Source organism: Platalea leucorodia (genome assembly GCF_965183815.1).
Source record: "Platalea leucorodia genome assembly, chromosome: 5".
NCBI classification, from domain to species: Eukaryota; Metazoa; Chordata; class Aves; order Pelecaniformes; family Threskiornithidae; genus Platalea; species Platalea leucorodia.
The window spans coordinates 86084270-86111835 of NC_138827.1; the positions used below are offsets into that span (position 1 = coordinate 86084270).

The 27566-nt window shown below is 41.5% G+C and overlaps 1 protein-coding gene across 8 annotated transcripts; it reads left to right on the top strand.

Annotated features, from left to right (window-relative positions):
• The first annotated feature begins 263 nt into the window (after positions 1–263).
• Positions 264–27566, top strand: ERCC3 (ERCC excision repair 3, TFIIH core complex helicase subunit). Of its 8 annotated transcripts, XM_082313128.1 has the most exons (16): positions 264–336; positions 474–679; positions 1901–2137; positions 2795–2844; positions 4223–4358; positions 4570–4734; positions 5718–5922; positions 6955–7269; positions 8480–8664; positions 11915–12117; positions 15661–15757; positions 15947–16064; positions 17253–17371; positions 21439–21591; positions 22436–22580; positions 27343–27566. In XM_082313128.1, exons 1-15 carry the CDS (start codon positions 318–320, stop codon positions 22568–22570), a joined length of 2343 nt encoding a protein of 780 aa, XP_082169254.1. In that variant the 5' UTR covers positions 264–317; the 3' UTR covers positions 22571–22580; positions 27343–27566. The 8 variants fall into 8 exon arrangements, with proteins under 8 accessions (XP_082169254.1, XP_082169253.1, XP_082169256.1 ...); XM_082313127.1 differs by lacking the exon at positions 27343–27566 and having other exon boundaries at positions 22436–23365; XM_082313130.1 differs by lacking the exons at positions 22436–22580; positions 27343–27566 and adding an exon at positions 19454–19537 and having other exon boundaries at positions 21439–21504.

Consider the following 27566-nt stretch of genomic DNA (forward strand, 5'->3'; position numbering starts at 1 on the left):
TTTTTTAATTGCGCTTTGCGGAAGCCTCTATTTTTAATTTATTTATTTTTTTTTAAAAAACCCAACGATGTCTCTGTCTTTCCCCGCTGGTACGTGGCTGTTTCGGGGTGCGGCTGCTCGCCGCAGCCGAGGCGCCGCTCCCCCACCCGCCCGCGCCTCCCCCCGCGGCGGCGGCGGCCCCGGGAACAAAAAATCGACGGCGCTGGCCGCGTGCCTCGTCCCCTCCCCTCCTCTCCCCTCCCCTCCCCTCCCCTCCCGCGCGGCGGAAGTGACGCGCCGGGCGGGCGCTGGCGCGCGGCGGGCGCGGCGCGGCGGCCATGGGCAGGAAGGAGCGGGGTGAGCGGCGCGGGGCGGGCGGCGGGGAGCGGAGCGGGGCCGGGGGCGCGCGGGGCGGGGAGCTCCGCTGCGGGGGGCCGCGGGGCCGGGCGGCGGCCGTGCCGCCCCGTCCGTCACAGCTGCGGCTCTGCTCCCAGATAAGAAGAAGTCCAAGAAGCGCCATTACGATGACGACGAGGACGATGAAGACGAAGCTCCCGGCAAGGAGTCGCAGGAGGCCGTGCCCTCTGCGGCGGGGAAGCAGGTGGAGGACAGCGGCACCAAGGTGGACGAGTACGGGGCCAAGGACTACCGGCAGCAGATGCCGCTGAAGGCCGACCACGCCTCGCGTCCCCTCTGGGTGGTACGTGCGGCCCGCCCCGCCGCCGGGCTGCCGTCCCCGGGCCGGGGAGGGCGCGGGCGCCTCCCCCGAGAGCTGGCGGCCCTGCTCGCCGCGGGCCGCCGCGGTGACCCGGCCGCCGCGGGCCTGCGCGGGGCGGGTGAGGGCTGCGGGCAGCCGGCGGGGCGGTGCTTGCGCTCTGGGCTTTCCCCCGCCGTGAGGAGGCCGGGCCCGAGCCGCGGGCCGCCCGGCAACGCGCGCTCCGCTCGCCGGCGTCCAGCGAGGGCGCCGAGAAAAAGGGTCTGCGGGCGGCGGGAGGCCGCCCCGGGGCCGGCCTTGCGGCTGGGCCGAGGGGAGGCGCGCCCTCCTGCTGCCCGCGGCGCCCAGGTCGGGCTGTGAGCGGCGCGGTAGCGCCGCCAGCCGCCGCCCGGGGCCCCTCGGACGGGCCAGGTGAACTGCTGCCGCCCCGGTAGGCCCCTCGCCCGTCCCCTCTCCCTCGGGCATCCCTGGCTGGGGCCGTGCCACCGACCGGAGCGGGCAGTGGAGCACCTTAAGCCAGGTGTTTCCAGGAGGGAGGTAAAATGGCTCGTGGGAGCAACTGCGTTGGCTAAGGACACAAGTGGGATCTGTTGTTGCAGTGTCACGGTAACTGGGGTTTTATGTTGGAAGGAAACAGCCTTGAGCCAGGCTGGTCTCGTCTTCCATAACTGGTACCGCCTGTTTTCTCTGCCTGCCCGAGACACGGCCCGTCGTACAGGCCTGTGGAGAAGAGGTGGTTGCCCTGCCAGCGCCTGTTGCTGAATGCTGTGACACACAACTGCCATCTCTCCTCCTCCGCTCCTTCTGTGTAAAATGTGTGAGGAGTTTTGTTCTGTTTCAGGGGAATGGGCTGGAAGCTTGCCTCTGCTCAAGCAATTTGCTTAGCATTAAAAAAGAAAAAATACCCCGACATGTCAGTCTGGAAAAGCTTAATCGGTCTGGGCGTGGTTTACTCCTAGTGCCATAGAAGGGGCACGTACAAATCAATGTCTGGACCCTTTGAGAACACTAAAGTTGAACGCTCCTGTGTCTCCTTTCTTTTTCTCATAACTTCGTTGTTAGGGCAAACGCTTTTTTTGAAACCTGTGATGCGTTATTACCTAAATAGCGGGCTGCCTCCATATCATAACGGCTGCTTTATAGGACGTTCCTGATTCTGCTCAACTAACGCTGTTGCACCTTCAGCATTTCTCTTTATTTCTGTAGGCTCCTGATGGCCATATTTTTCTGGAAGCCTTTTCTCCAGTTTACAAATACGCACAGGATTTTTTGGTTGCCATTGCTGAGCCTGTGTGCAGACCAACCCACATTCACGAGTACAAGCTGACTGCTTACTCACTGTATGCTGCTGTTAGCGTTGGCTTACAGACGAGCGACATCACGGAATATTTACAAAAACTGAGCAAGACTGGTGTCCCAGATGGAATAATTCAGTTTATCAAGGTAAGACTATTTTATTGGCATTAGAAATATATCTGCTGCTACTAGTGAAAGCCTTTCCTGCTGTCTCTGCTTAATTGATTTTTTTTTTTTAATTGTTAATTCATTGGTCTTACCGTCTTATTCTATTCTGTCACTGTTTCAAGAGAACAGAGGCTTCATCTTATTTTTGTCTGTTTCTGTAGTATATTGCTGCACACATACTATTTTCACAAGATACCCTGTGCGGGGTTTATACCATCTAGAAAGAAGTACACCTCAGCATCTGTGTGCACCCTTTCAGGCAGTAGGAATTGTATGTGGGGAAAGTTTCCTCGCATTTGCTCTGGAAGACTATGAGTGTGGGAAGCGGTCTGGAATAGCTGGACACTGTAAAACATCGCTTACCGTATCCTGCAAGTATCTTCTTGCAGTCTTGGAAGCAGATGGGAATCGGGTATAAAAACTTGAGTATCTGTGATTGATCTCCTGCGTGAGATGATGCACGCGTCTTCTGAAAATACCTTTTCAGGTTTGTTCCATAAGCATAACGACATTGCAAGTAAATGTTTTATGATACCGTGCTTCCCCACAAAGACCCAAATTGCACTGCAGCATTTGGTCCCAAGTGTCGAATCGCTCTTTTGCGTATTCCTAATGACCGCTCTTGTTCCTCTGTAGCTGTGCACCGTCAGCTATGGGAAGGTGAAGCTGGTACTGAAGCACAACAGGTAAGCGGCTTCTTCCTTAACGCGGGTGGCAGAGGAGGTCCTCCAGATGCACAGCTCTGCATAAATGAGTGGTCTCAGTAGCTGTTGAGTCTTAAAGCTCCCAGCTGAGTGTGGCATCTGTCAATACAAGATCGCTTTTTCAGTTGTTGAAAGTATTTAATATGTTAGTCAATGAATTCAGCTTGGTTGTTCCGAGCTACTAGTGGTTATCATTCATTTTTAAAAGTAGGTTGCAAATTTGATATTCTAGCTTGTTTCTTTATTGCTTGGACTTGCAACGTATCCTTAACGTTTTCAGATAATTGTTTTGTTCATTCCTTCCTAATTTACGTGAGCCTGGCTAGACAAGTTTTTCTACAGCTGTCCTTCAGCCTCGTGTATTCCGACCTGTAATCCATTATTCAGGAAGGATAAGCAAATCCATGGGCAAGAGGTGTGTGCTTGTGGCTGGGTCGAATCTGGTGTGTTTTAAACATAGAAGATAATGTTGGAAGGGACCTTGAGAGGTCAGCTCATTTAGAGCTGACCAATTTTCTATAAACCTGTGGTTCTGCGGTAGAGAGAGGGAAGGGAGAGACAGCAGAAACCTGAATCTGTGTCTGCACCTTGCTGTGTTTTCTCTTTCTCCTTTTGTTTCTTCTGCAAAGTTCTCTCTTGTCCGGCAGCCATAGATGGGCCCTGGGACTGTAATGCTCTGCTCGTGCTGCTGCTTTTTTGAACCTGCTGCTTTGGGTAAAACTAACGCTAGTATTACTCGCAGGTTTTTGTCCTCTTCCTAGGTGTTTCTGAGAAAAAGATGTCTCCCATGCCAGTTCAGACTTAAGTCTCTCTTGGCTCACATTTTAACTGTGATCTCCAACCAGCGTCATTATTGATGAATCTCCAGGGAGAGAAACAATTTCAGGGTGCGCTAATTGAAGTTTTTAGATGGCTTGTGTTTTGGAGGTTTTGGGTTTTTGTCTTTTGGGCTTTTTTGGTCCTGTGGGCAGGACTTTAAAACATCACATCCAGTGTTTTCACAGACTCGCCTCAGTTCAGTCTCAAAAATGCCACAGATCACAAATAATATCACGTGTCACAGGTGTGTGTGAGAGCTCTCTGTAGGCAGTTCCACTGGAGGTTTCCCACTCGTGTTATGTTAGAGAACATTTGAGCCAGGTGGATAACTGCAAAGTACATAATGCTTTTGGTATGAGGCATCTTTTTAAGATTTTGATTGCCATAATTTCTTTATTTTTAAATTGCCACCCCCAGGATGGGATACTTGAGAGTGCATCTGGGATAGCTATTTTATTTATTTAAGTATCTATGCTACCTTCCTGTAAGTTATTCAGGTGATGAGTTCATAAAAATGTTTTTCTTTGTTCTTTAATTTTAGGTATTTTGTGGAAAGCACCCACCCTGATGTCATTCAGCAGCTTCTGCAAGACCATGTTATTAGAGACTGTCGCCTGAGAAATGCTGAGGGTGAAGAAACAGAGCTCATTACAGAGACATTCACAAGTAAATCAGCGGTATGTTTGGGCATGGTTTAAAATGATGGAATTAACATTGGATGAACTGTTGAGTAGTTTGGAGTGATAAAGCGTTTGCTTGTTGTCTCAGCATTTGCTTTCAGTCCTGTCAGCAATGATCTGTCCCTCCGTAATGAGCCCAAATTTAGCGGGTGGGTGGGGGGTGTCTCTCATGAAACCTTTGGTGGAAATTCCTGTCCATCTCTTTCAGATCTCCAAATCCAGTGAAGGCGGCTTTGGTCCCTCAACGTCCCAGGGAACAGATGCTCAGAATAAGCCGGATGTCCCAGCTGACTTATTTGAGTTTTATGAGCAGATGGACAAAGATGAGGAGGAGGAGGAGGAAACGCAGACAGTATCTTTTGAAGTTAAGCAGGTATGCGTATTTTAGTCTCTGCATTTGTGGCTTTGGGAAATGTGCCCGGGACTTGCAAATAAGCATGAGAACTTAATGTAAAGTACTGTGGTTCTTTGTTTGATGGGGGGAATCGCTGGAAGTCATCAACATTTCTTTCCTTTTGCCTTCCAAAATCTTACAATCTTCCTCTTCAGTACAGAGGGCGGCAGACTGGGTATTGTTCCTTCCCTGCCTGCAAGACTTAGTTCTTTTTGGGTTTGTTGGGTTTTTTATCTGTTTTTGTTTTGTGATTCATATTTACAGAAGAAATGCTTGATGGTTCTGATTTCCTAGCTTGAGAAGGGTAGCTGGAGGTTGGAGCGCAGTCCTGGCTTGACTTTCAGAGAGCTTTTGTAAATTTTCTCAAGTTGTTTTTGGACTCGGTGATTCTAATGATGTCTTACTGGGGAAAACGGAAAGTTTTTAAAAAGATAGCTTAGTAGCTGTTTTGTTTATTTAAAAACCCCAAACCAAACCAACAACCTTTTGGTGATTGAATTAACCTGTCTTTGTGGTGCAATAACTGCACTACCAGGGTATGAAGATTTTCCAGATAACAGATGTGCAGCTTTGGTAGGTCCTTCTGTGTAACACACAGAACCTTTTGTGTCTGTTTTTGAGCTCTTTGTTGCAGGACTTCAGGGTGCAGTTTAGTCACTGCCGGATAAACAACACATCTGAGATTAATGCGTCATGTTCTTCCATCTGTCCAAATAGCCCTCTCTAAGAGCAACTGTTATTTAAAATGTTTGAGGGGGGCGGGGGTGGTCACAAATAAAGTTTTTGGAATAAACTTTAACTCTTGCAGGCTTCATGAGCTTAAAAGATAAATGTGATTTCGTATATAAATGTGATTTCGTATATAATCTGGTTTCGTATATAATCTGGTTGTTTGGAAAAAAAAAAAAAGAATTCATTCAGACGTGGAAAATTTACCATCTGAAGCTTTGGTTCCTCTTCAGGAGATGATTGAAGAACTTCAGAAGCGTTGTATCCATTTGGAGTACCCCTTGCTGGCAGAATATGATTTCCGAAATGATTCTGTGAATCCTGATATTAATATAGATCTGAAACCTACAGCGGTTCTCAGGCCCTACCAAGAGAAAAGCCTACGGAAGATGTTTGGAAATGGGCGAGCCAGATCTGGTGTTATTGTCTTGCCATGTGGTAAGTTTCTGGGTTGGTATTTAGGGTTTTTCTTCTTTACTTGCCTGTAGAAAAGTAACTTCCAAATATGACAGCTGCTTAGATTTCAAACAGTAGTAGGGACTGTTCTGGGTACCAGCAGGCAGAGTCCTGTTGTTTTTCAGTGAGCGGTTGGCGAGGCTGTGGTGCGGGAGAGCCTGGCTGATAGAGCTGTCGGGCATCTGCTGAGCAGTGCTGTCAGTGTCCCCGTAGTGACTGAAGATTTGTGGTTGGGGTAGCTTCAAATTACCATTCGTGCTTTCACCGTTCCCTCTGAGTCAGCTCTGCTGATCTTCCAGTGAAACGTAAAGCTGTTGGCATTGGAATCATTGGTTCCTTTGTTGGGAATAGGGGGAACTGGAAATACAAATATGGCATGGGGGGTGCAAGGAAGAAAAGAGCCTTGTGTGCACAAGTTCTGGGCAGGGGAGCTTGAGAAAGAAGTGAGGAATGTGCGGATTGGGACAACCTGCAGGAAGCAATGGAAAAGGGAGAGAAAGGAGACTGCACGCCAGTGCCCTTGGTATTGGGGATGGAGGAGGCACATGGGAGATACGGCGAGGGCCTGAGAGAGTGTGTAAGGGATGCTGGAAGCAGCGTGAAGGAGGAATGGAAAGATTTAAGGACTTGCTATGTGGGGGAACGAACAGCTGGCGGAGGCAATGGGATAGGTCACCTCTAGGGGAAGCTTTCTGTAGCCACCTGGAATTTAACATGCTTTTGAAATTAAGAAAGCATTAAAATGATTGCTTCTAATTGGCAAAGCCATTGTTTACAATAATTTTCCTGAGAAAATACAGTTACGTGTCGAGTAGACAATCCAGCTGTTTGTTTTAGAAGTGAATACTCCGTTTCTTTAAGACTATTATAGTAAAGAAACCACAAAGAATTTGCCCTTAAGTGATTTCATATCCTGTCACAGTTTTCCTGTTTTCCTTTGCTCTTTTTTTTTTTTCTCCTACTCCAGCGATATCTGAGAGATGACAATTGAACATCACTCTTCTTCCCCTGCAGGTGCTGGCAAGTCTCTAGTTGGAGTGACGGCTGCGTGTACTGTCCGCAAGCGGTGCCTGGTCCTTGGTAATTCTGCAGTGTCTGTAGAGCAGTGGAAAGCCCAGTTCAAGATGTGGTCCACCATTGACGACAGTCAGATATGTCGGTTCACTTCTGATGCCAAAGACAAGCCCATTGGCTGTTCTATTGCTATCAGCACATATTCCATGTTGGGACACACGACAAAAAGATCCTGGGAAGCAGAAAGAGTCATGGAGTGGCTTAAAAGTCAAGAGTGGGGCCTTATGATACTTGATGAAGTACATACTATCCCTGGTAAGGAAATGGTGTGCAAACCTTTCATGTTACGTACACTGATAACGTTACTCTGCTCTTTTAGAAGTGGTGTTTTTTTGCTGTCTTTCTCATGATTAAGATAGTGAGTAAACCCATGGCTTAGGGTTTCAAGACAAGTAAACTGCCTTGTTCTCCTCCCCCCCCCCCTTCCCCCTGATACTACAGAGTTTAGCTGACAATTAGTTTTCTGAAATCCTTCAAATAAGACACTGTGTTTTTTATAATGGCAGTGTGAAATACAAGTGCCTTCTCCTTCTGTGTAGGTTCATAAAGTGCTCTTAAGATACCTGAATTACATTTGTATAATCTTGCTGTAGACAAATTTGAACAGGAGAGGAATTCATCTGCCTTCTTTTCTTTTGAGATGTAGTGGCACTGTAGGCTAGATTTTAATATCTATTTCTACTCAATAAAATATGAGTAACCATAGTGATTGCTGTCTAGAAATAGATGTTGTATTTGAAATTACTATGTAATTGAGATCTATACTGTTGGAAAGCAAAAATGTAGTATTAAAATGTCTGTGGAATAATCCTGGCTAAAAATACCACCCAGGATTCTGTTAGCTGCTCTGCCTTATTCTCATGATTTCATTTGAATGTAACTTGGTGTCTACAGAAATGATGGATTTCAGAAGTAGACCTTGATGATGAGCTGCTATTTTATCAAAGTAGCATATTGCTGCCACCGTTCTTTCACTTCTGGTCTTTCTTGGTTTCATAAAAATTAAGGTATAGAATCTCCTCTGTATCTTCAGATTCTGCAATTACAGGATCTCTAGCAATACTGAAGATGAGTAATCCTGCCATATATTACAAGTCCTGAATGTGGCAGAGTCAGCCAAGAGTCCTCGTGTCATAGTTCTTTCTATGAAATGCTATATGACCTGAAACAAGCCATGTAACCTCTGAGTATATTAATTTTCTCTTGGGAAATGGCAAATAATACAGATGCCGGAAGGTTTACTGAGATTTTCAGAGTACACTGAAAATGTAAACTAAAGCTGCAATCAGTGTGAAGTTTTGCTGTAATGCAGATTTGTTAGAAGTGTATGTGAAATGGGGTAAAACTTTGCAACGCTGTGCTTGCTTTGTGTTCAGGAGTTGTTGAAAGTGTTTTTTAAGTTGCAGTATTTGTCTTCTAAATCCATTCAGGAAAGTAAACAGAAAATTTGTCTTGCATTTCTTAGCAAAAATGTTCAGACGTGTGCTCACTATTGTACAAGCTCATTGTAAACTGGGGCTGACTGCTACCCTGGTCAGAGAAGATGATAAAATTGTTGACCTGAACTTCCTGATCGGACCAAAGCTCTATGAAGCCAACTGGATGGAGCTGCAGAACAGCGGCTACATTGCTAAAGTCCAGTGTGCTGAGGTGATGCTCTGCTTTTTGGTACTACTAGTGTTTATGTAGTATGCTTATAACTTTTTTGTTTTTAAGGAAGATGTATAAAATTTTAAGTATTTAACTGGGAAAAACAGGTGCCCTTATGACTTTTTATTTGCGTTGTCGCTTAGGCAAGGCTGCCTCTGGTCAATATGAACATGTGGCAAATCCAGTAGCCACGTGTTCTTCAGCCACATGTTCTCCAGAGTGACTTCAGCACTCTTTCTCTTTGCGGGGTTTGTGGTGTTTGATCAGCTGTCTCCAAGTCAGCATTTGGAAACGCGGACAGCGGTTGCAGTATTGTAGACGTAGTTCGATGCAGTGGACATTGATGTTGTCTGACTTGACTTTGTATCTTAAGCTCAGTTCTCTGTGCTAGCGTCACATCGTAACATTGTGTTATGATGAGCGTAACGTCAGGTGGGATGCTCGAAGCTGCTTTTTAGAGACTTCAGCTGGTAGACAGTCTGTAGTCGTTTGAGGAAAATTCTTGTAACGCTTAAAACAAAGAAGGATAGTAGAAAGTTTTTTCTAAAAAAAAAAAAAAAAAAAAAGACCTGCTTATTTCAAGCCTGAATGCACGAGGGTGAAAATTGACAACATAGAGCTGGATCTTACTGTCTCTTCACGATATAATGGTGTGTGACCTCTGTTCTTTCCAGCATATGGATGAGAGAAAAATCCAGTATCGGAGAAGTGGAAATCTTTCACACAGGCACATAAGAATGTTAAAGTAACCTTTCTAGGTCAGACTAAAGGTCTAAATATATTGTCTCTGATAAGTTGTCAAGTAAGATACTTAGAGAAGTATATAAAACCAGGGCAAACATATCTGTTACTCCTCCTGATACTTCTCCAAGCCCTCAATCATTTATGAGCTTTGCGTGGTTTCTGTGTAACCATCAGTGGGTTTCTTTTTCGTGAACTTGTCTGGACTCCCATTGAATGGAAGTAAAGTTTTAGCAGCTACAACTTGCTATGGTGGAGTTTCATAACTTAACTGTCTCTTCAGTTTTTCCTGGGGATTTTTTGCTTTCTTTTTTTTTTTGTTTTGTTTTTGTGGGGTTTTTGTGTTGGTTTTATGTTGTTGGTTGTTGTGTGGGGTTTTTTGTTTGTTTGTTTGTTTGTTTTAAACCTGTCTTGCTAGTTTCATGCAATTCTTCCTAGCTCTGGTACTGGAATAAAAGATGCAGGTGCAGGTCAGCTGTTCTCCTTTTGAACTCTGTGTAAACTGGAGGTTATAGAAGGAAAAAACCCCTACAACTATTCTTAACTAATAGAATGCAAGTGAACAACATCTAGAAAATAACTAGGTTGAATGGAGAATAACCAGTCTGCAAATCCAAATTTGACAGTTCAGGCACTTTAGTTAATTCTGCCTTGGGAGCATGATTCTGCTCAGTCCCTGAACTGCCCTTTAGACATTGAGAAGTGAAGCATGGGCTACTGTTGTTCTGAACGATGTGAAAATTCTGCACGCTTATATTCTTTAGGCCAGTGTTTTGAAACAACATTGGATGGGACTAGCAAAAGCAAAGCATCAAAATAAGCCATGTTGATGGCTGGTAAATAACAAGTCTAATACATGCACAGCTGCATTGCATAGTTGTTTGGATTTTCTTGACATGCTGTTGAGAAGTAGCATCTTTAATCAGCTTGCCTTATTCCCCATAGCCAAGATGTCTGGTTCGCTCTTTAAGTGCGGTTCTTTCTGGGTGGCAAGAGAGGGCAGTGCTGCTGTCTGATAAGGCAGGTCATGGTCATTGCAGGTACTACTCTTTCACTGCTCTAAAAGAGAACAAGCAGCACAGTTAAAAAAGTTAAAAGAAATTTAAAAAAAGAGAACAAGCCTATTCTTTAACTGTATTTTCAGAGTTTTGTATTTACAAATAATCCCTTTCCCAGCTGCCATACTAAGTTTTTTGCTTGGAGTGCGCGTCTTGAAAAATGTAAAAGTGAAAAGATCGTTAGGGTGGTGAGAAGTAGATTTTATCCATTTCCAGATCCAGAAGAGAGTGCAAATACAAATCAAAATATATTCAGTTTGCTGTGTAGTTGGAGGCATTGAACAATAGATGAATTATTTTACTACAATCAAATGTTCAGTATTCATATCTCATTCTCACTTTGAAGTATTCTCTTCTGATTTAAGAATTTTAAATCTTTCATATAGACAGCATACAATAACAATGGAGCCTATTCAATGCGTAAATTTATTGTTAATGTAGTCAAGGGATGAAAAAAGCCTCATCTAGCATTTAACTCACTGGAAAAAATGTTTTGAAACAAAAAAAGTAGTTCTTAACAGTACAGAACAATTCAGGTTGTTTAAATAAACTCCTGTAAATTGTCACATAACTTCCTTAGCTGGTTATGAAGGAAGCTTTTCTTTGCAGTATTCTGTTAATTTGTACTGTGCAATGGCCATGGGGGAATAACCCGTATACAGCAGAATGAACGTCTTCTAAATTATATGCACTATGGATAGTGTCATTATATGCTGTAGATAGTATGGTTGCATTGGCATAAACTTTTAAATTCATAATTTCTTCTATTTTTATGCTACAGTAGAAAAATACCTCAGTAAGCCTAGACTTGTGGAGTACTATGATACGTATTTACATAATAAAATAATTGCTTAGGGAAACCTATTGAAAACTTCTAATCAGTCCTAGTGTTTTGAAAGTTGTAGACTCAATAGCTGTTCAAATAAAGGTCACTCCTTTGTGGGTATATGAAAAAAAGATTGGTAAATTTGTTCTGTAATGAAGACTAAATGTGTCTCTAAGCTTTTAGAATATGGATGAAAATGAATTTTTATGGACAAAGCTTTGACTGCTGTGGCTGGGCGATTACACAGACAGTTCGTTCCCTTAATTATTGCTCTGTAAAAAGTAGTAGCATTCAATAAAATTATTAAGTATGAAACATAAAGGAAATCTCTCTCAGTAGTCCTGTTCCAATCCCACTGCCTGTTTCTGTCGTGGATCTCACTGCTAAAGCATTTTGGAAGGCCAGAATATTAATGATGTTAAACAGTTTGGCAGTGCTGGAGACTGCACCAATCGGTGTCTTTCATTTTAGTACATAAATTACTGTGTTAAAATTTGAGGCCTGCGCTATACAGAAAGTTATAATGCGTTATTATCCCCCCAATATCTTTTCAGTTCCCACAGCAATAAAATAAACAAATAACAGAGGGTTACTTTGTGTGTGTTTGTATGTTTTTTAATTCTAGGTTTGGTGCCCAATGTCACCTGAATTTTATAGAGAATATGTAGCTATCAAAACAAAGAAACGGATACTGCTGTACACCATGAACCCAAATAAATTCAGAGCCTGCCAGTTCCTGATTAAGTTTCATGAGCGACGGAATGATAAAATCATCGTATTTGCCGACAATGTGTTTGCACTGAAGGAGTATGCAATCAGACTTGGGAAGTAAGTGTCCACAAGCAACGATGGCACTGTTGTTTTCATCCTTCCTGGAAAATTGCCTTGTAATCTCACAGCTTTCAGTAGTCTTTAGATATTTCTTTTAATTCTTTGATTTAACGCCAGTCGTCCTGTATAGGAAGGAGCTCAGGAGGGTGGCTTTTTGGGTAGATTTTATTGGCACTGCAGCATTATTTTGGTGTAGAACCATTTGAAAAGAACCTCTGTTCAGCACTTTCCTTAGAGGAGTTTTCATCCAAGATTTCTGTGAAAGACTGTTAGTATTTCTCCATTTACTTTATTATTATTAAAAGACAGTGGAAAAATGAGGGGCTTTTAAAAATAGTGCTAGAACTATTTTTTTAACAGATGGTAGCTTCCCCTGTCTTGCTGAGATGAAGTTTTTCAAATAAACACTCTGGATCTTTCAAGGTCTTTTGGGACCCAGGGCGTTCCTCTTCAGGTTCTCAAAAGGTCTTAACCTTGTCTAAAAAACCTAAGACAAACTTTCTGGGGATCTGTGCTGTACCAGTGCACTGGCTAGAACTACTGTAATCGTTTAATAAACGAAAGGATATTGCTCCCATGAGCTCCTCAGCTACCTTAAATGACTCCAAAATGAGTGTCGTTGCGGAAGGTGGTACGAATAGAGTTTAATGAGGCGTTAGCATCAGTGTGTTTGTAGGATTTGGGGAGGGATGATCGGGGAGAGTGTTTGCCAGGGTCAGGCATAGAGCAATTGTTGGGGAAAATAAGCATAGAAGCTGGCCTCATCCTTTCTTTGATGAGCCCAAATAACGCCTTCCTTACTGGAAGCTGTGGGGCATTTCGACTGCGAATGATTTAATGTCTAGGAATTTCAGCAGTACTTCTTAGCAAAACCACAAACAAGCCTTACACTTTCCAAAATTCATGATCAGTTTTGACTGTAGTTTAAACAGCCATGTTGTGCTGGCTTGCTGTGACATCAAATAGCAAGCAGAGCAAATGGTGCTGGATGAATTCCAACACCCGTGGTCTCCTTCATAATTTTTTTTTTAATCTGTCTGGACAGAGATTAGCTGTAGTGATGCCTCTGGAATGTCTCTAGCAGCGTTCAGTGCACCGCAGAAAAAGCCTTTAGCAAAGGCGATGCTGGGAGGGGGAGCTCGCTAAGTAGCACGACAGTTGTTAAGTGGGGTAGATGCTGTGGAAGCATGACAGGAGAACCAGTTGAAGAAATACTAGGCGCTTGCTTTTCATGTTCCTGAGTGAATTCTCCGTTCCTCTCACGTACAGAGCTCCAGGTTATATGGCCATCAGCATTAGAAAGAAAGGAGGCTTGCAGTGTGGGATAAAGGTGGGGGAGTCTTTACCTGAACAAGAGAATTTTCTATCATAGTTAGCTATGAGCATGCTGAAACAAAGGGAACTGTTAGTTTGGGTGGGGCAGGAATTACATCTGTAAGGAGGAGAGAGCAGCCCAGCGGGTACGGCGGCAGTGGCCGAGGCTGGCTGGCTGCCCGGCCTGTGCCGGCCCAGCAGGAGGACAGTTCCCACCGCACTTCTCATAACCTGATTCAAGCACGTAGGGTGGGTGGGCTCCCGGATGGAGGGTGGGTGGGCTCCCGGATGGAGGGAGAGATGGCCAGGGTGGGTGGGCTCCCGGATGGAGGGAGAGATGGCCACCGTCTGGCTGCCTCTGCCGCTTCCTCCCTGACCCCCCCTTTCCCTTGGTACTGGCAGGGAAAGACCATGCACATGACAGGAATTATTTTGACTATCATTTTGGGGGCCACAGAATTCAAATTTGCTTAGCCAGCTTTTACTCTGTCGTGAGTCTGTCATCCAGTGTCGTATAGCTCCTGTGCTGACTGTTTTTTACTGGTGTTATTAATATGTTTAAATGGCTGTTTCTGAAGGACTATGCCTCTACAGTTTTGATAGTTAATGTCAGTTCATGGGAGAGGGATCCATCTTTGCAGATCCTTCAAACATCTTTTTGCAGTGAGGAAAAGGGGTCATTTAAAAAAAAAAAAATCCATCTAGCATTGGGTGTTCTAGGTTCAGGAAGGTACTCAGATACGTGTTAATGAATCCTTGTCAAGTAGGATCAGGGGAGGGGGTAAAACAGAGGATTGATAGCCAGGAGCTCTACGTTATTAAAAAAATGTGTTTGAACCCTTTCTCGGTGGCTTTAAGAAACAGAAGGCTTGCAAGTGCTATAGTTTCAGTTTAAATCTGTCACTTAAGTTTTGTTGGGGATTAAAATCATCACAAATATTAAATGAAATTTCAAATAAGGCTTAAAAATATTACTAAATGCTACTAACTGAATAATAACGGTATTGTTTCAGAGTTGACTCATTTGCCACTTTCATTTTTTAGTTGTGTTTTTCTAAAAATCTGGTTAAATACACTGAATAGAAGAATTGGATTAGAGGTGACTAGGATTTTTTGGTAAAAGAAAATATAGAATAAAGTTTGTAGTAAAGAAATCAAGAGAAGCCGACGCACAGTAATTAGTACTATGCACAGCATGTTCAGCTACCACCCATCTATGTGCAATATTGAAAGTTAAATGAAACATGTGGGGTTGGTTCCTTGTGTTAGAAATAACGTACGGAAGTGTGAACAAATTAGAAATTATAGAACTTGATTCCTGTTATTTGGAGATGCTTGTTAATGAGCATTTGGAAAAGTAGTGCAACAGATCAAAAAGCAGTGTCTATGCACTCCTGCATGCCTCTCATTTTTTATGTGGGCTTCAACATTTCTAGCTTTTTTTTTTTTTTTTTTTTTTTTTTTTTTTTTTTTTTAACTCTGCTTAGGCAGGAAGAGAACAGCCAGACTCTAGAGAGAATCTTGGAAAATTCATAGTAGCCCAGGTTACTCATGAAGTCTGTGGGTGACTGAGAGTTTGTGTGAGCCTTCTGGATTGAGATACTGAACGTTCCAGGTGATTCATCACCAAACATTAGAAACCTTAGGTGAAATGCCACTGTGAGCTGCTCATGGCCGTGGAACATCTGGGACCATGTTCTCGCTTCAGTAGGTCCAGAAGGTATTAGGAGGGGCAAGAGGTTAGCTTCAAAAGCAAAAATAATTTTCCCAGAATAATATCCAACAGCCAGCTTGATAGAGAAGCCTGGATTTTAAAGTGTTTAAACAGGAAGCAAAGGTTGCAGCTGCCAATATGCTAATTCAGTAGATTTGAGGAAAAAAATCTCCTATTTTAACAGCTGGCGTCAGTCCTTCATGTAGGCTTAGCAAATGTATTCAGTCTGTTGATATACAGCTTCATTGGTGCATGTAATTGCCAAACATTTATAACTGTCGGAATTGCTTTCTGGCAGACTGGGTTGCTGCAAAGGGTTCCACAAACAACTGGGCAGCTGCCAGAAAGAGCCAAACAAGCTAAAAGTAAACTGTAAGCTGTACCAAAATCTGTTTTGTTTTTGTATCGGTTCAGATGTGTACACGCTCCCTCCCATGGTATCTTAGTACCTCAAAAGAAATGATAGAGAAATCTTGAATTGCTTTAATTTGCATATGTTCTGTTCTTTCCAGACCCTATATATATGGTCCTACTGCACAAGGAGAAAGGATGCAAATTCTACAAAACTTCAAGCACAATCCAAAAATCAACACTATTTTCATTTCCAAGGTAAGTGAGGACATTCAGTGTGTCCCTGTACCTATCTTCAGAGTGAACTTTATTGAAGAGTAAGTTACATGTGCATGTTGTGCATTTGACACATCTGTACCGCAGATTGCAAAGGTGTAATTTGTATTAAGTCTTTGTTTAAGATATCTGGAAATAAGATACCGCTCAGAGGCTGCTCCTCTGTTATAGGTAGGTGACACATCCTTCGATCTGCCGGAAGCCAATGTTCTGATTCAGATTTCGTCCCATGGTGGGTCTCGAAGACAGGAGGCTCAAAGACTGGGACGAGTGCTGAGAGCCAAAAAAGGTAAATGAGGTGGTGGTTGGGCTCTGGGCCTCGGATCATAGTATCATAGAGTTGCATAGAAGCTGGATGTTCATGATACTTCTTTATATTGTCCTTGGATTACGTTGTAGTCAAAGAGGATATATGCCTGTATACCAGTGAATGAAAATGAAGCGTTTCCTGCGCCAGTAAAGCTTTGTGTCGGGAAAACTTCCAAAGCACGAAGAAAGCTGAAGGAAAATGAACTTTTTGTTCTTTGGTGGTGCTTTCAGTTTTTCATTCCTTGATAATTTCCTCAACATGAAATTGTTTTTAGAAAATCATACTATTAATCTAAAAAGCAATTCTCCAGAAAGCACATTTTTGATACTGCAGATTACTTACTTTTAAAAATGGGATTTGGTTTCCAGCTAGTTGTGTTTTTGCAAAACATAACCAAGGAGCTCTTTGGTTAGAAAAATGATTCTTAAAACACTTTCTACTTGCACTTAAGATCTGCATACACTTATTTTATGTGCAGTTTGTGCTTGTTACAGCTGAGGTTTTGTTTGAAAATGCATACAAAACCCATGTTAGTGAATTAACAAAGTCTTAGTGAAACCTTGGGTTTTACAAGAGAACCCGATGCTATTTGGGTAATAGATCTTCAGGAGTGTAAGTTTAAAAAAAAAAAAAAAAAATTATGCACAGCCTGGTATATCCTGGGCTTCAGATAGCCGTATGAATCCTTAGCTAAATATCTTTGTCTCGCCTTTTTTAGTGCAAAAACCCTGCAAGCACCAGTCTACATTGATAAAACTTTTCCTTTGTGTTTTTCTGTTGAACTTTTTTGACATGTGTTGCAATCCTTGATCTTGACTTTTTACTTCTTTACATAATAGACTTAAAAATAATTTTATCTTTCACCTTGCCTAGCATAATAAAGAAGCAGGTTCTTCTCAGAGCACCAGTGTAATTGTGTTAGTTTACATTTCCTTTTTCATTTTTTCCTTTTCCGCCATTCTCAAGTTATTAAGAACAAGAGCAGGAATTTCCATGCTATGTACTTTGTCAGTCAGTTTATGTAAGGTCTGGGTGCAGCTAAACTTTGCACATTGTTTTTGTGGGAAGACAACTTATTTAAACACCTATTTTCAGTATTCAGCCTTTTTTTGTTCTGGGTTGCCGCGTTTCAAATGGAACTAATCACTCGGTGTCTTTGTCTCCTAGGCATGGTTGCAGAGGAATACAATGCCTTTTTTTATTCTCTTGTATCCCAAGACACTCAGGAAATGGCATATTCAACAAAGCGACAACGGTTTCTTGTAGATCAAGGTTATAGCTTCAAGGTAACTTGTCCCTTCTATTTATTATACTTGTGGCCTAAGAATATAACTTTCATATTTTTTCATGTTAGTATTAGGTCAAATCCTTGCGAATTCCAGTTATGGAATGTATTAATGAAGGTTTTGCTCACAAGCAAGAACTGTTCCATTATTGTTTAATCATCTATATTACTGTGAGGGTAGATACAAGTAGCTTAGTACAGCTTCTAGAAAGGTAAGTATTCTAACTTCAAACGAAGCACCTGCTGGGGAGTGAAGCAGAACGCTACTTCATGGTTGGTTTATATTCATGCTCTTCAGTTGTCCATCCACGCAGGCCTCCTGTTCTACATTACCGTACTGGTTGTGCATAAAGCATTGTTCATAGGTATTCGTGCCGTAGTGGCCAGCAGCAATTTGGAAAACTTCCAAAACATCACAAGTCACAAATGATTTCCAAAGAACTCCAGTCTCAGGCCAGTATTTCACTATGGGGAGAAAATCTTTTTCCTTGTGGCTAAAGACAGCATACAACGGGCATCCTACGTTCGTACATCTGACTCTGGGAATCATAAAGTTAGGTGTCTGAAGTGTCTAGGAACCCGTTCCAAAAGAAATACCTTTCAGGGATCTTTGTCCAGGCATTAATCTTATGCAGTATTTCCACAATGCTGTCCAGAGCCTGCAGTGGTACAGAAAATCGGTGAGGATGCAGACATGTTGATACAGTGGTTCTGTGATAGCAGAAACTGGTCTGGCTAATGGAGGTCTTCAGACTGTGCTTATTTAGCCTCCACCAACAGTTTGACCTTCCTCTGGTAATTTTTTCTGCACAGAATGAACTATATCACCAAAGTCACTGGGTTGAATGTTAATTGATTAAGAAATGACAGAATTTACTGCAGGAAAAGACTGTTACTGCAGAGTAGAAATCTTCCTACCTACAGGTAAAACATACTCCTCAAAATAGAGAACATTTTCAGTGTTGACGATGTGACAGAGCCATGACTTGAAAGTCAGAAGTTTCCCTTTTGTAAAGGACTTAATGCTGTCTCATTTCTCCAGACATACTTGAAAATCGATCACCCCTTGTACTTCAGTTTATTATGTATCTCTATATGTCACTTTCTTCCAAACATAAAATCTCATTCCACTGAAGCTCCTCTATTTCATAGATTTCACGGTGTATCTCATTTATTTTTCTTTTAATCCATGGGCTGCCCCATATGCTCATCTATTGGGTTGTTAAAGGCAACAGAGTGTCATGATAGCTCTTGCTTTTAGGTAGATTATTCCTTTACAAAACTGGAGTTCACTGCTCTGATTAGAACTCTTCCCAGTAAGAAACTTTGCTGAGAAGAAGAATAAAAGATAAGGCTCCCGTATCTGTCTGCCTTTAGGGAACAAGCTCAAGCTCGTGGCGTTGACAGAAACATGCAAGGATAGCAGGAGGTGCCAGGGCAAGCAGCCTCCGCTGGACTGCACTTGAGCCTAGCTATTTAAGGGCTTTTCCTCCTGAGGCCCACATGCGATACGGGACATCCCTATGGGTAAAACCTCTCTGAACTGCAGCTATGCTGAAGTAAATAATCGCTCTGTAATCACTGGCCTATTAAAGAGAGCTTTAAGGGGGTCCTCACACCCTAACAGACATCTCACAGTCTTTATTGGTAAAAACCTTGTTTTGCTTTGTAGTGAATGATAAAACTGTAGATCAGTACTAAGCTGCAACTAATTACAGCAAATGCATCTATGTGGCTATAGCCAAGAAGATTAGAGAAATCCCTTTATTTATATTTGAATGCCTTTGATTTTAGAACTAAGAAAGAGGTTAAAATAGAGGGATTTTATTTTGCAAGGAAGACCTAGTCCTAGGAGCTTTGGTGTAATATGGGAAAAAAAGCAGTGCAAGTGGCAGCTGAGTATCTGCAGCAACATTTTAGCTGACCAGTACTGGAATGTTCTTTATTTACCATTTAGGAACAAAATGTTAGAAAATCTATTTTCTTCTGTTTGCCAAACTTTAAGCCTTAGTCATAGCTGGCATCAAAGAATAATGAGGCTGGAAGAAACTTCCAAGAAACCATCTATTGTGTTCATTCCAAGCCAGGATCAACTATGTATGTGTCATTACCAGCAGATGTTTGCCTTCTTATTCTGCCAAATATGGAGAGTCTGCCTCATCTTTAGGTAATTATTTCAGTGCTGATGTCCTCTCCTTCAGAATTTTTGTTCCTGATGCCTAAATTACTAAAAATTCATTGCTCCTTCAAAAGGGTAACAGTTGTCACTTTTTTTCCTAGGACTTACTTTCTTCTCACCATCTCTCAATACCTCCGTTCTCTGCCTTTCATCAAAAAGAGGACTGGAATAATATTTTTTGCTGAATCACTTATTTTGTCTTTGCTTCTTAAATAGGAACCTTGTCATCACAACTTACTGCTTGGAGTCTAATTTTCTAGTGGGTGTTTTTGGTTAGCTAAACATAGTTTAGTTATTTACTGTATTGTGTTTTTATGTAGAGGCTGAATGTAGGATATATTAAATTTTAAACCAATAGCAGAACCCCTCACTATATCAAAGAATCGGGGATAACTTTAAACTTGGCATCTGTTGAACAGCTTAAAAAAATGATGATGCGGTGGGAATTCTTTCCATCCTGTGAATCACGTTAGCACTGTTCTGCAGCCACAACTGGAATCAGGCTAATGCAATTTAAAATTGCTTTTCGTGACTCCTTTTTCTTTATTTTTGAGATGATCATAGCACACGCGCTTCTAAATAAACAAGAAGGGGGACCATAGTGTTCCTTTAGCCATAGAGCAGGACAGGTTGCTTCCCTGAATGGATTCTTAAAGCTAGGACATTTCTCAGAAAGATGTCTATTTTCAAATTAGAAATTGCCATTGACAACAGCCCACAACACCGCTTATTCGTTCTAGTGTTTCACTACCCTGTTTTTCAATAACAGTACTTTGCATCTAACGTGGATTTGTTTTGCCTTAAGCTGTATTTATATTGTTTTATCAGTCTTTGTGATCAGATCCAGCCGAGATTACTAAGGTAATTAGTTGCTAATTGTGTTGACTCAAGATATAAGCTGAAAAAGGAAGATGAGGAGGGGAAACATTACATAATCAAGGGAAATGGCTGAATTAGAACGTCTTTCTCAAACCCTCTTCAAGTTGGAAACATAGCGGGAAAACTGAGATCCTCATGTATAAACATGTTTACCAGAATGCATTTAACTGCAGGAAAATTTCTTGTGAAATTTTCAAAATACCTCTAATTAAGAAAGCAAGCTGTCTGTTGTGAAGCTTTATAACAACTTGAGAGCTTTTCAGTTCTTCAGAAGAGGTTTTTCAGCTAATGGAGTATATGGCATTATGTTGCCAGTAGATGGCATGTGCCCTGCATCCATGGTTATCAAATGAGTTACTAAGAATTTCAAAGAGAACAAGCGTAACAGTGAAGTTGATCTTGTGTCTAAGTACAGCAATGTTGACAGAGTCCTTTTGCTCTGCTGCTGATGCTTCGTTGCAGGTTGCTGCACTGTCAACAACTGATCATGCATCTCAATTTGTTAGGGTTTTTTTCCCATATTGCTCAATGTTTATTGCTAAAATTCTCAGTGTCTGGAAAGCCAGTGGATTATTTTTCTTAAATATAAAGTACTAGTTCTTAAACTAGACAAATCTAGAGCCCACAGCATGAAGCTAAGCTTTCAGTAAATTCAATATGCATCTGAGATATATGTGCTTTGGTCAGGTTCTTGGTCAAGCTGGTATGGACAGTGTTTTGCTGACATCCTCTGTCCAGACTTTTTCTTTTTTCTTTTCTTTTTCCAAATGTTCGTATTTTGCATTTCCAGCTAGAATATAACAAGGGATGTGTGTGTCTGTATATATGTACACCACTTAGCGAGATTTTATATGTATGTGCGCTGTGTGTAGTGTTAAGCTGTTCAGACCATTAATAAAAGTTGAAGGCAGTTCTAAGAGGATATGGAATCAGAAATCCTTGTCTTTGGTTTTGAATAGCTAACGCTGAGGAGGAAGAGCCCTCACCTTGTACTGTGCTCTGTTTCTTAGGTAATAACAAAGCTTGCAGGCATGGAAGAAGAAGAACTTTCATTTTCCTCCAAAGAAGAACAGCAGCAGCTTCTCCAGAAAGTCCTACAAGCATCTGACCTGGATGCTGAGGAGGAAGTAGTCGCTGGAGAATATGGTTCAAAGTCAGCTCAGGTAATGAATAATGCTTTGAAAAGGATGACCACAAATGCAACAGAACTGGACCATTCCATTTTAATTCTAATTGTGATGCCATCAGTGATGCCCTAGTTTCTTTGCGAAACAGTGGAGAACAGACTTATTTTTTTAAGCTGCATTAGCACTTAGCTATTTGAGTAATTCACTTGTTGGGCACTAGAAAGAAGTTAGACATGGAATTCATGTCCTTCTCCATCACATTTGAGGGAGAAGATGACAGATCTATTGGTACAGATTTTGAAGTAAATCTTCTAAGTCACAAGCAATGAAAATATTTCAAAACATTTTTAAGATACACATATGTCAGAGCACATACTCTTTTGTGGTGGCACTGTGCTCCTTGAATCATGCCCCGATTTCCTCATGCCCAGAGGACAGAAGCATAAGAGGGCCACTTTTATTCATTTTTCAAGAGAAGTGCTATTATTGTAGGTAGTAGTTTGACATTTTCAGGAACAGATATAAGAAAAATAAATAGCCTGAAACGTTTATTGATACATAAGTTAAAATCAAGCTACAATGTGATAATTAATTTTTTAGGGTTAATTTTTAGCGAAATGGCATTGTGCTGAAATGCATTAGGAATTCCCACTCTAAGGTATCTTTCCATATTAAACCTTACCTGTATTTGTATACTTACGGTGAGTGGCAGGCAGTGACTTTCTTTGTAGAAATTCTTAAGAAAAAAAACTTCAATGGCTTTTTGGCATTAAGGTCACTAAAAGAACAGTGCTGCCCAGTAGCCAGTGGGCATCAGTAGCGTAGAGCTGGTCTATCCAATCACACGCTAAGCTTGTGTTTTTTCTCCCCTTACTTGCAGGTGTCACGTCGTACGGGCACAATGAGCTCTATGTCAGGAGCAGATGATACAGTTTACATGGAATACCACTCTTCACGGAGTAAGGCATCTTCAAATAAACACATCCATCCACTATTTAAACGCTTCCGGAAATGATGTCCTTCATGTATGCGTTTGTTAAAACTGTGGATCCATGTACCTGTTTTCATAACTAAAAATATGGAATTGAAATTTCGGACAGGTCCTTTAAAAGACTTATTTTTTATATGCATCTGTATAGCCACATATTTACTTAGCAATATATGTGCTCTCATGGGTGAATTTGAAAGGAAAAAAGGAACTAAATCTTACCACAGAAAAGATGTTATCCAGTGACTGGATCCTGGTTATACCTGTCTGGTTTTCAGGGTAATTAATAGAATTTATTTTTATCAGCTGAGGACCCTTTTTCAGAAGAATTCTGGAAAGGTTTTGTAAATGAAGTTTGTACTGATGTTTGAAATATTATTTATCTGATTATTGTGTCTGCTCAACAAAATATTGTTTTTTAAAATGCTTAAATAAAAATCATTCATTGAGCTGAACAAATCCTGACAGGAGCACTTTACATAATATTTTTAAACTGGGAGCTAATTTATACTTATGACTTAACCTGTCTTAAAATTCTAACAAATTGTTTGGAAATATTTTGATGTTCGAAGATAGGGAGGAGGGACTCTGTCTCCAAAGTAAACTCAAGGAAAGCATTAGTAAATACAAATAAATTCTGTGCTCCATTTTCCTCATTTTTTCTTGCTACTGTTGAGAAGTTGCTGAAATAAAAGCTGTTTCCCTTGTCATTTATATTCTATTTATTAACCATGCAATAAAACCATTGTAACTGCTAAACAGTGCAATGTCACTACAGAAGTTATTATTATCAAAAAGCATTTTGACTTGTCATAAGGTGGGTTGGAAGCAGAGGTGTGAAGGAAAGATTCCTGAGTTTGGGGTTTTTTTTGTTAATGAAGACTGCGGTATATTTCTAGAAAATTTGAGGAGAGGTGGTGGTGGTTTGTGGCAGAAGAATGCTTTTTAAATACCATCTGCTTAATATTGTAATGGTTATGCTACTTGGTATTGTATTATGAGGTGGTTTTTTTGCTCAGTTTGTAGAGCTTTAGGAACAACCTATGAAATAACATTGATCTTGATCTGTTGGTTTGAAATAGGTTGGTATAAATCTTTACCATGCTGGAAGGATGATCTATGGTAGAGCTATCCTGGTTATACGACAAACATGCTTCAGAAAAATACTGATTCTGTTTCTTACTGGCATAAATTCACAAACTGAGAATATAGAAATATTGGAAGCATAATTCAGAACACGTGGTGCTTGTTTTGAGTCTCTGTATCAGAGTCAGGTAATTTTGAAAATGGAACTGATCTGGTTCAGTTTCAACTTTGTTTGGTCTCTGAGCCCTACCCCACAATGCATGGTGCTTTCTCTTGTTCTGAGTCTTCCGCCTCACAAACTGGGACCAGTCGTGACAGCGCTTGAGTGGCTTATATGGAAGAGATTAATGTGCAGTATTCTGGTGCTGATGACCTCTCCCCAGTTTTAAAGCATTATTTACTTCTAATAGTAATTTGGACCAGCTCTTGTGGCAAGTTAGTGGAAAAATGATAATTTAGTATAATGAGAGGGGTCTGTGACAATGGGATAGCTGAGCAAGGCAGCCAGCTCTGCATAATTCTCTCTAATATGCTTTATGAATTGCTTTAGAACTATACTCCACTCTTCATAATGTGAAAAAAACACCCTACTACATGTGGAAATGGCTTATAGTAATACTAATTTTTGTAATAGTGACACTAGTAGTAGCTGGATTTAGGACAGCACTCTAGTTCTTATGCAGTAAATCTCTCTGATGACTAATGATCGTACTCTTCTCAGTAATGGGTCTGTGTGGGATGCAGTACTTTAGGCATCAAGTAAAGCATAATAATTTTACGAGGTAGGAATGACTCCATGCTTCAGCAACAGCGTGTTGGTATTCAAACTTTAGATGTAATTACTTTGATATGATTACTGCAGTAATTACTGCCTGCTATTATTACTCCAGACTGTAGCTGCGAGTGGTGGACTGCTATGCATTTACTTACTACAAAACAGTTGCTGCTGCACATGGTAGCATCTGTACTGGAATACGTTCAGTCGGTTCTGCTTTCCAGGCAGGGGTCAGTCGCTGAGAAACACCGCTGGTTCCTGGGGCTTGGTGCTGGTACTGGCCCCTCACTACTCCCACAGTCCTGCAGTGCTCAAAGGTACGACTGCTCACCTGACGGTCGCAACAGACTGCTCCAGAACTAGTCTGTAATCCCAGCCCTCTACGGAATGAAATTGTCTTGTTCCGCCACAAAACGCAGCACTGCATTTTGTCAGGCAGGTGTCTTTATTTGAAGCAATACCGTAGACTGCAATCGTAACGCTTCACCGTGACCAGACGGTGCGCGGTGGGCTCTCGCTGCCCTGCAGCCTGAACCCAAAGAATCTGGGCCCCAGCTCTCTGAGAGTGCAGTCAGGTCCTCACCTGCTTTATCAGACGCTCCTGTGGGCCAGTGCTGCTCTTGCACAAATGGATAGCGAGATCCCTTGCTAAGTAGGCTGTGGAAACAACACGGCTGAGAGATCCACGTTTGCCTTGAAAATGGTGCACGTGAAGCAAATCTTGCTTTCTGCCATTGCACTGCTCTATACCTCCCCGTCCGAGAGGCTGCCTTTATCCCTACAGGAGCATGCTTGCACACCACCACGTGTTTCCTAGCAGCGGCAAGGTGCAACACAGTTCATGGATCCAGATGACTTGCAAATGAACAGTGATAGCTAGATGATTACCCAGGAAAGATTTTTTTGCTGTAGTACTCTCGCTAAACTGGGGGCTAAATAACATAGGTTAGCTTGGCAAAACTGTTTCAGACCCTGAGCAATGGCAGAGGCAGGTGAACTTTAGGGCAAGTATGTTATTTCCTGGAAGTCTGTGGACAGAGGAGGTGCGATTTTCTTGGACATAATTCAGGTTTCCTTGCTGAAATAAAGGCTTTTACTCTGCTCCCTGGCCACCTCCTTACTTAGGCTGAATTCCATACCAAGCAAACTTGATCTTCTTGAGGAACTGTCATTTTTAGTAGTTCTTTTCTTCGTGTTTCTGATAGGCTACAATACTGAAACTTGTGTTCATGTGCTCTTCATCCTCATGGCAAACCAGCAAGTGTCTGTGAAGGGATTAATGCTTGAAGGATATTGTTGTTATTCATTAAGATGGCCTTCTAGACCAAAAGGGCCCAGTGACATTGGGGTGGCAATTTCAGCAGCGTTACAGCTCAGCAAAGCACTAAACTACACCCAGTTTCTGTTTCTCTGATTCCTTATGCCCTCCCAATGGTCATAATTTTTAGTTGTGCCTTACTTTTTTCTAGTGTGTTTAAAAACTTGGGACTTCAAGGCAACTAGTTCTCAGGATAATTTCATGTGGTACACAATAAGAAGCATAGGATAAGGATCTAAACCTGCTACAAAAAGTCTAAAAGTAGAGCTGAATTCTTTATTTGTTCCAGTCGATTCATGGGGTTTTTGTTAAGCACTAAACAGTAAATCATGCAGAGTGCTGTCAGCACCTGGGATTGGCTAGCTTGCTCTGATTTAAATATCTTTTTGTACAATATTCAATTAAGAATTTTAATTGTTGTCATATGGTAGATGAAACCAAAGATTGAGAGAAGTTGTTTTCATTTTTCTTTTAAACTAAATAGTAAATTACCTATAAGCTCTGTTCTCACCTCATTGCCTGTTAAATTCAAATTTGTCCCCTTTTCAGGAGAAAAGCATGGAAATTGAGAAAGCATTTAAAATTCCAAAGAAGTAACTTCACAACTTGAAAAGATCTTTTGGAAGATGGGTTTGAGGACAGTCAGAAAAGGCAAAAACCATGACTGACACTCTGGCTTTTTCAGTGAAGAGATGTTTCAAACGACACTGAAAATTTTTGCTTACATTTCTGCCATTTCAACACTGCTTTTCAGCTTTTCTTCCTTGCAAATGTTCTGAAGAGCCTATCTGTACAGTCTTAGCTGAAGGTGTTACTTGGGCAAAGTTAAATGCCTCCGATCAAATCTCTTTCACTTCCATAAATTACACTTGTAGATGCATTAGCTCTTTAAACAGTTATGTAAAACATACAGTGCAATATTTATTATACTGTATGTCATAAAATAATGTTCAAATCATTACAAGACAGATATAACCAAGACTGTTAAAAAGTGAGACTAATTCTAAGAAAACAGAATTCCTGGTAAGATGATAATGTAACCATTGACTCTGAATACTGATGTCATTAGGACACAAAGAAAGCTTCGACTGAACTTTGTCAGAGTTCGTGCAAAGACGAGGGCAAGTTTAAATTGGATTTAGAAATAACTAAGTGAAGGTAAGAAAGTACAATTAATATGACCCCACTAGGGGGTCTAGGCTGAGAGAACAGTGTGACTGCGGAGTTGGAGACAAATTATCATCCAAAAATAACACATAATCAAAATTATCAGTAGTCAAGTTTAGCTTATACTGTGATGCTGTTGCATAACGAAAGTTAACTAAAACTGAAGCACTTCTACTGTAAAGAGGCATGTGCTCCAACTTGTTTGAAATAACACAAGTCCAAACTGACTAGTTACATAAAACAATTTTTCAAACTCAGCACACTGACAGGCTAGGACAAACGCCATTGTTTAAATTTAAAGAACTGTGAGTGTGGTTTCAAGTCACTGTTAAGACATCTGATAAATATACATGCTGGAAGACTGTTGAAGTAAGAGAAAATATTTATCTGCCAAGTCACATAAATGTGTTTTGGTTGGCTAGTGCTGATGGTATAACTTCTCCTTTTTTACAGTTTGGTGGGTTTACGTGGATTGGAAGGAGGTTTTATATCATGGCTGCGACACTCACTGTTATTCCTGGGAATTCTGTGGCGATACTACTGGACTTCTGTTACCTGAAACAAGTCTGAAGTCTGTGATCATATTTGGGAGGAAAATGGGATCAGGCAATGCCAATCCCTCCACCGGTTTAGTTTATACCCTAAACGTTTCGCTATGTAAAACCCACTGCTGCTCT

Excerpts from the sequence above, each read along its gene's own strand:
- ERCC3 (XM_082313128.1), top strand. Across the intron at positions 7,270-8,479 it reads TGAAGTACATACTATCCCTG|CAAAAATGTTCAGACGTGTG; the intron begins GTAAGGAAATGG and ends TGCATTTCTTAG. Across the intron at positions 17,372-21,438 it reads ATCAAGGTTATAGCTTCAAG|GTAATAACAAAGCTTGCAGG; the intron begins GTAACTTGTCCC and ends TCTGTTTCTTAG.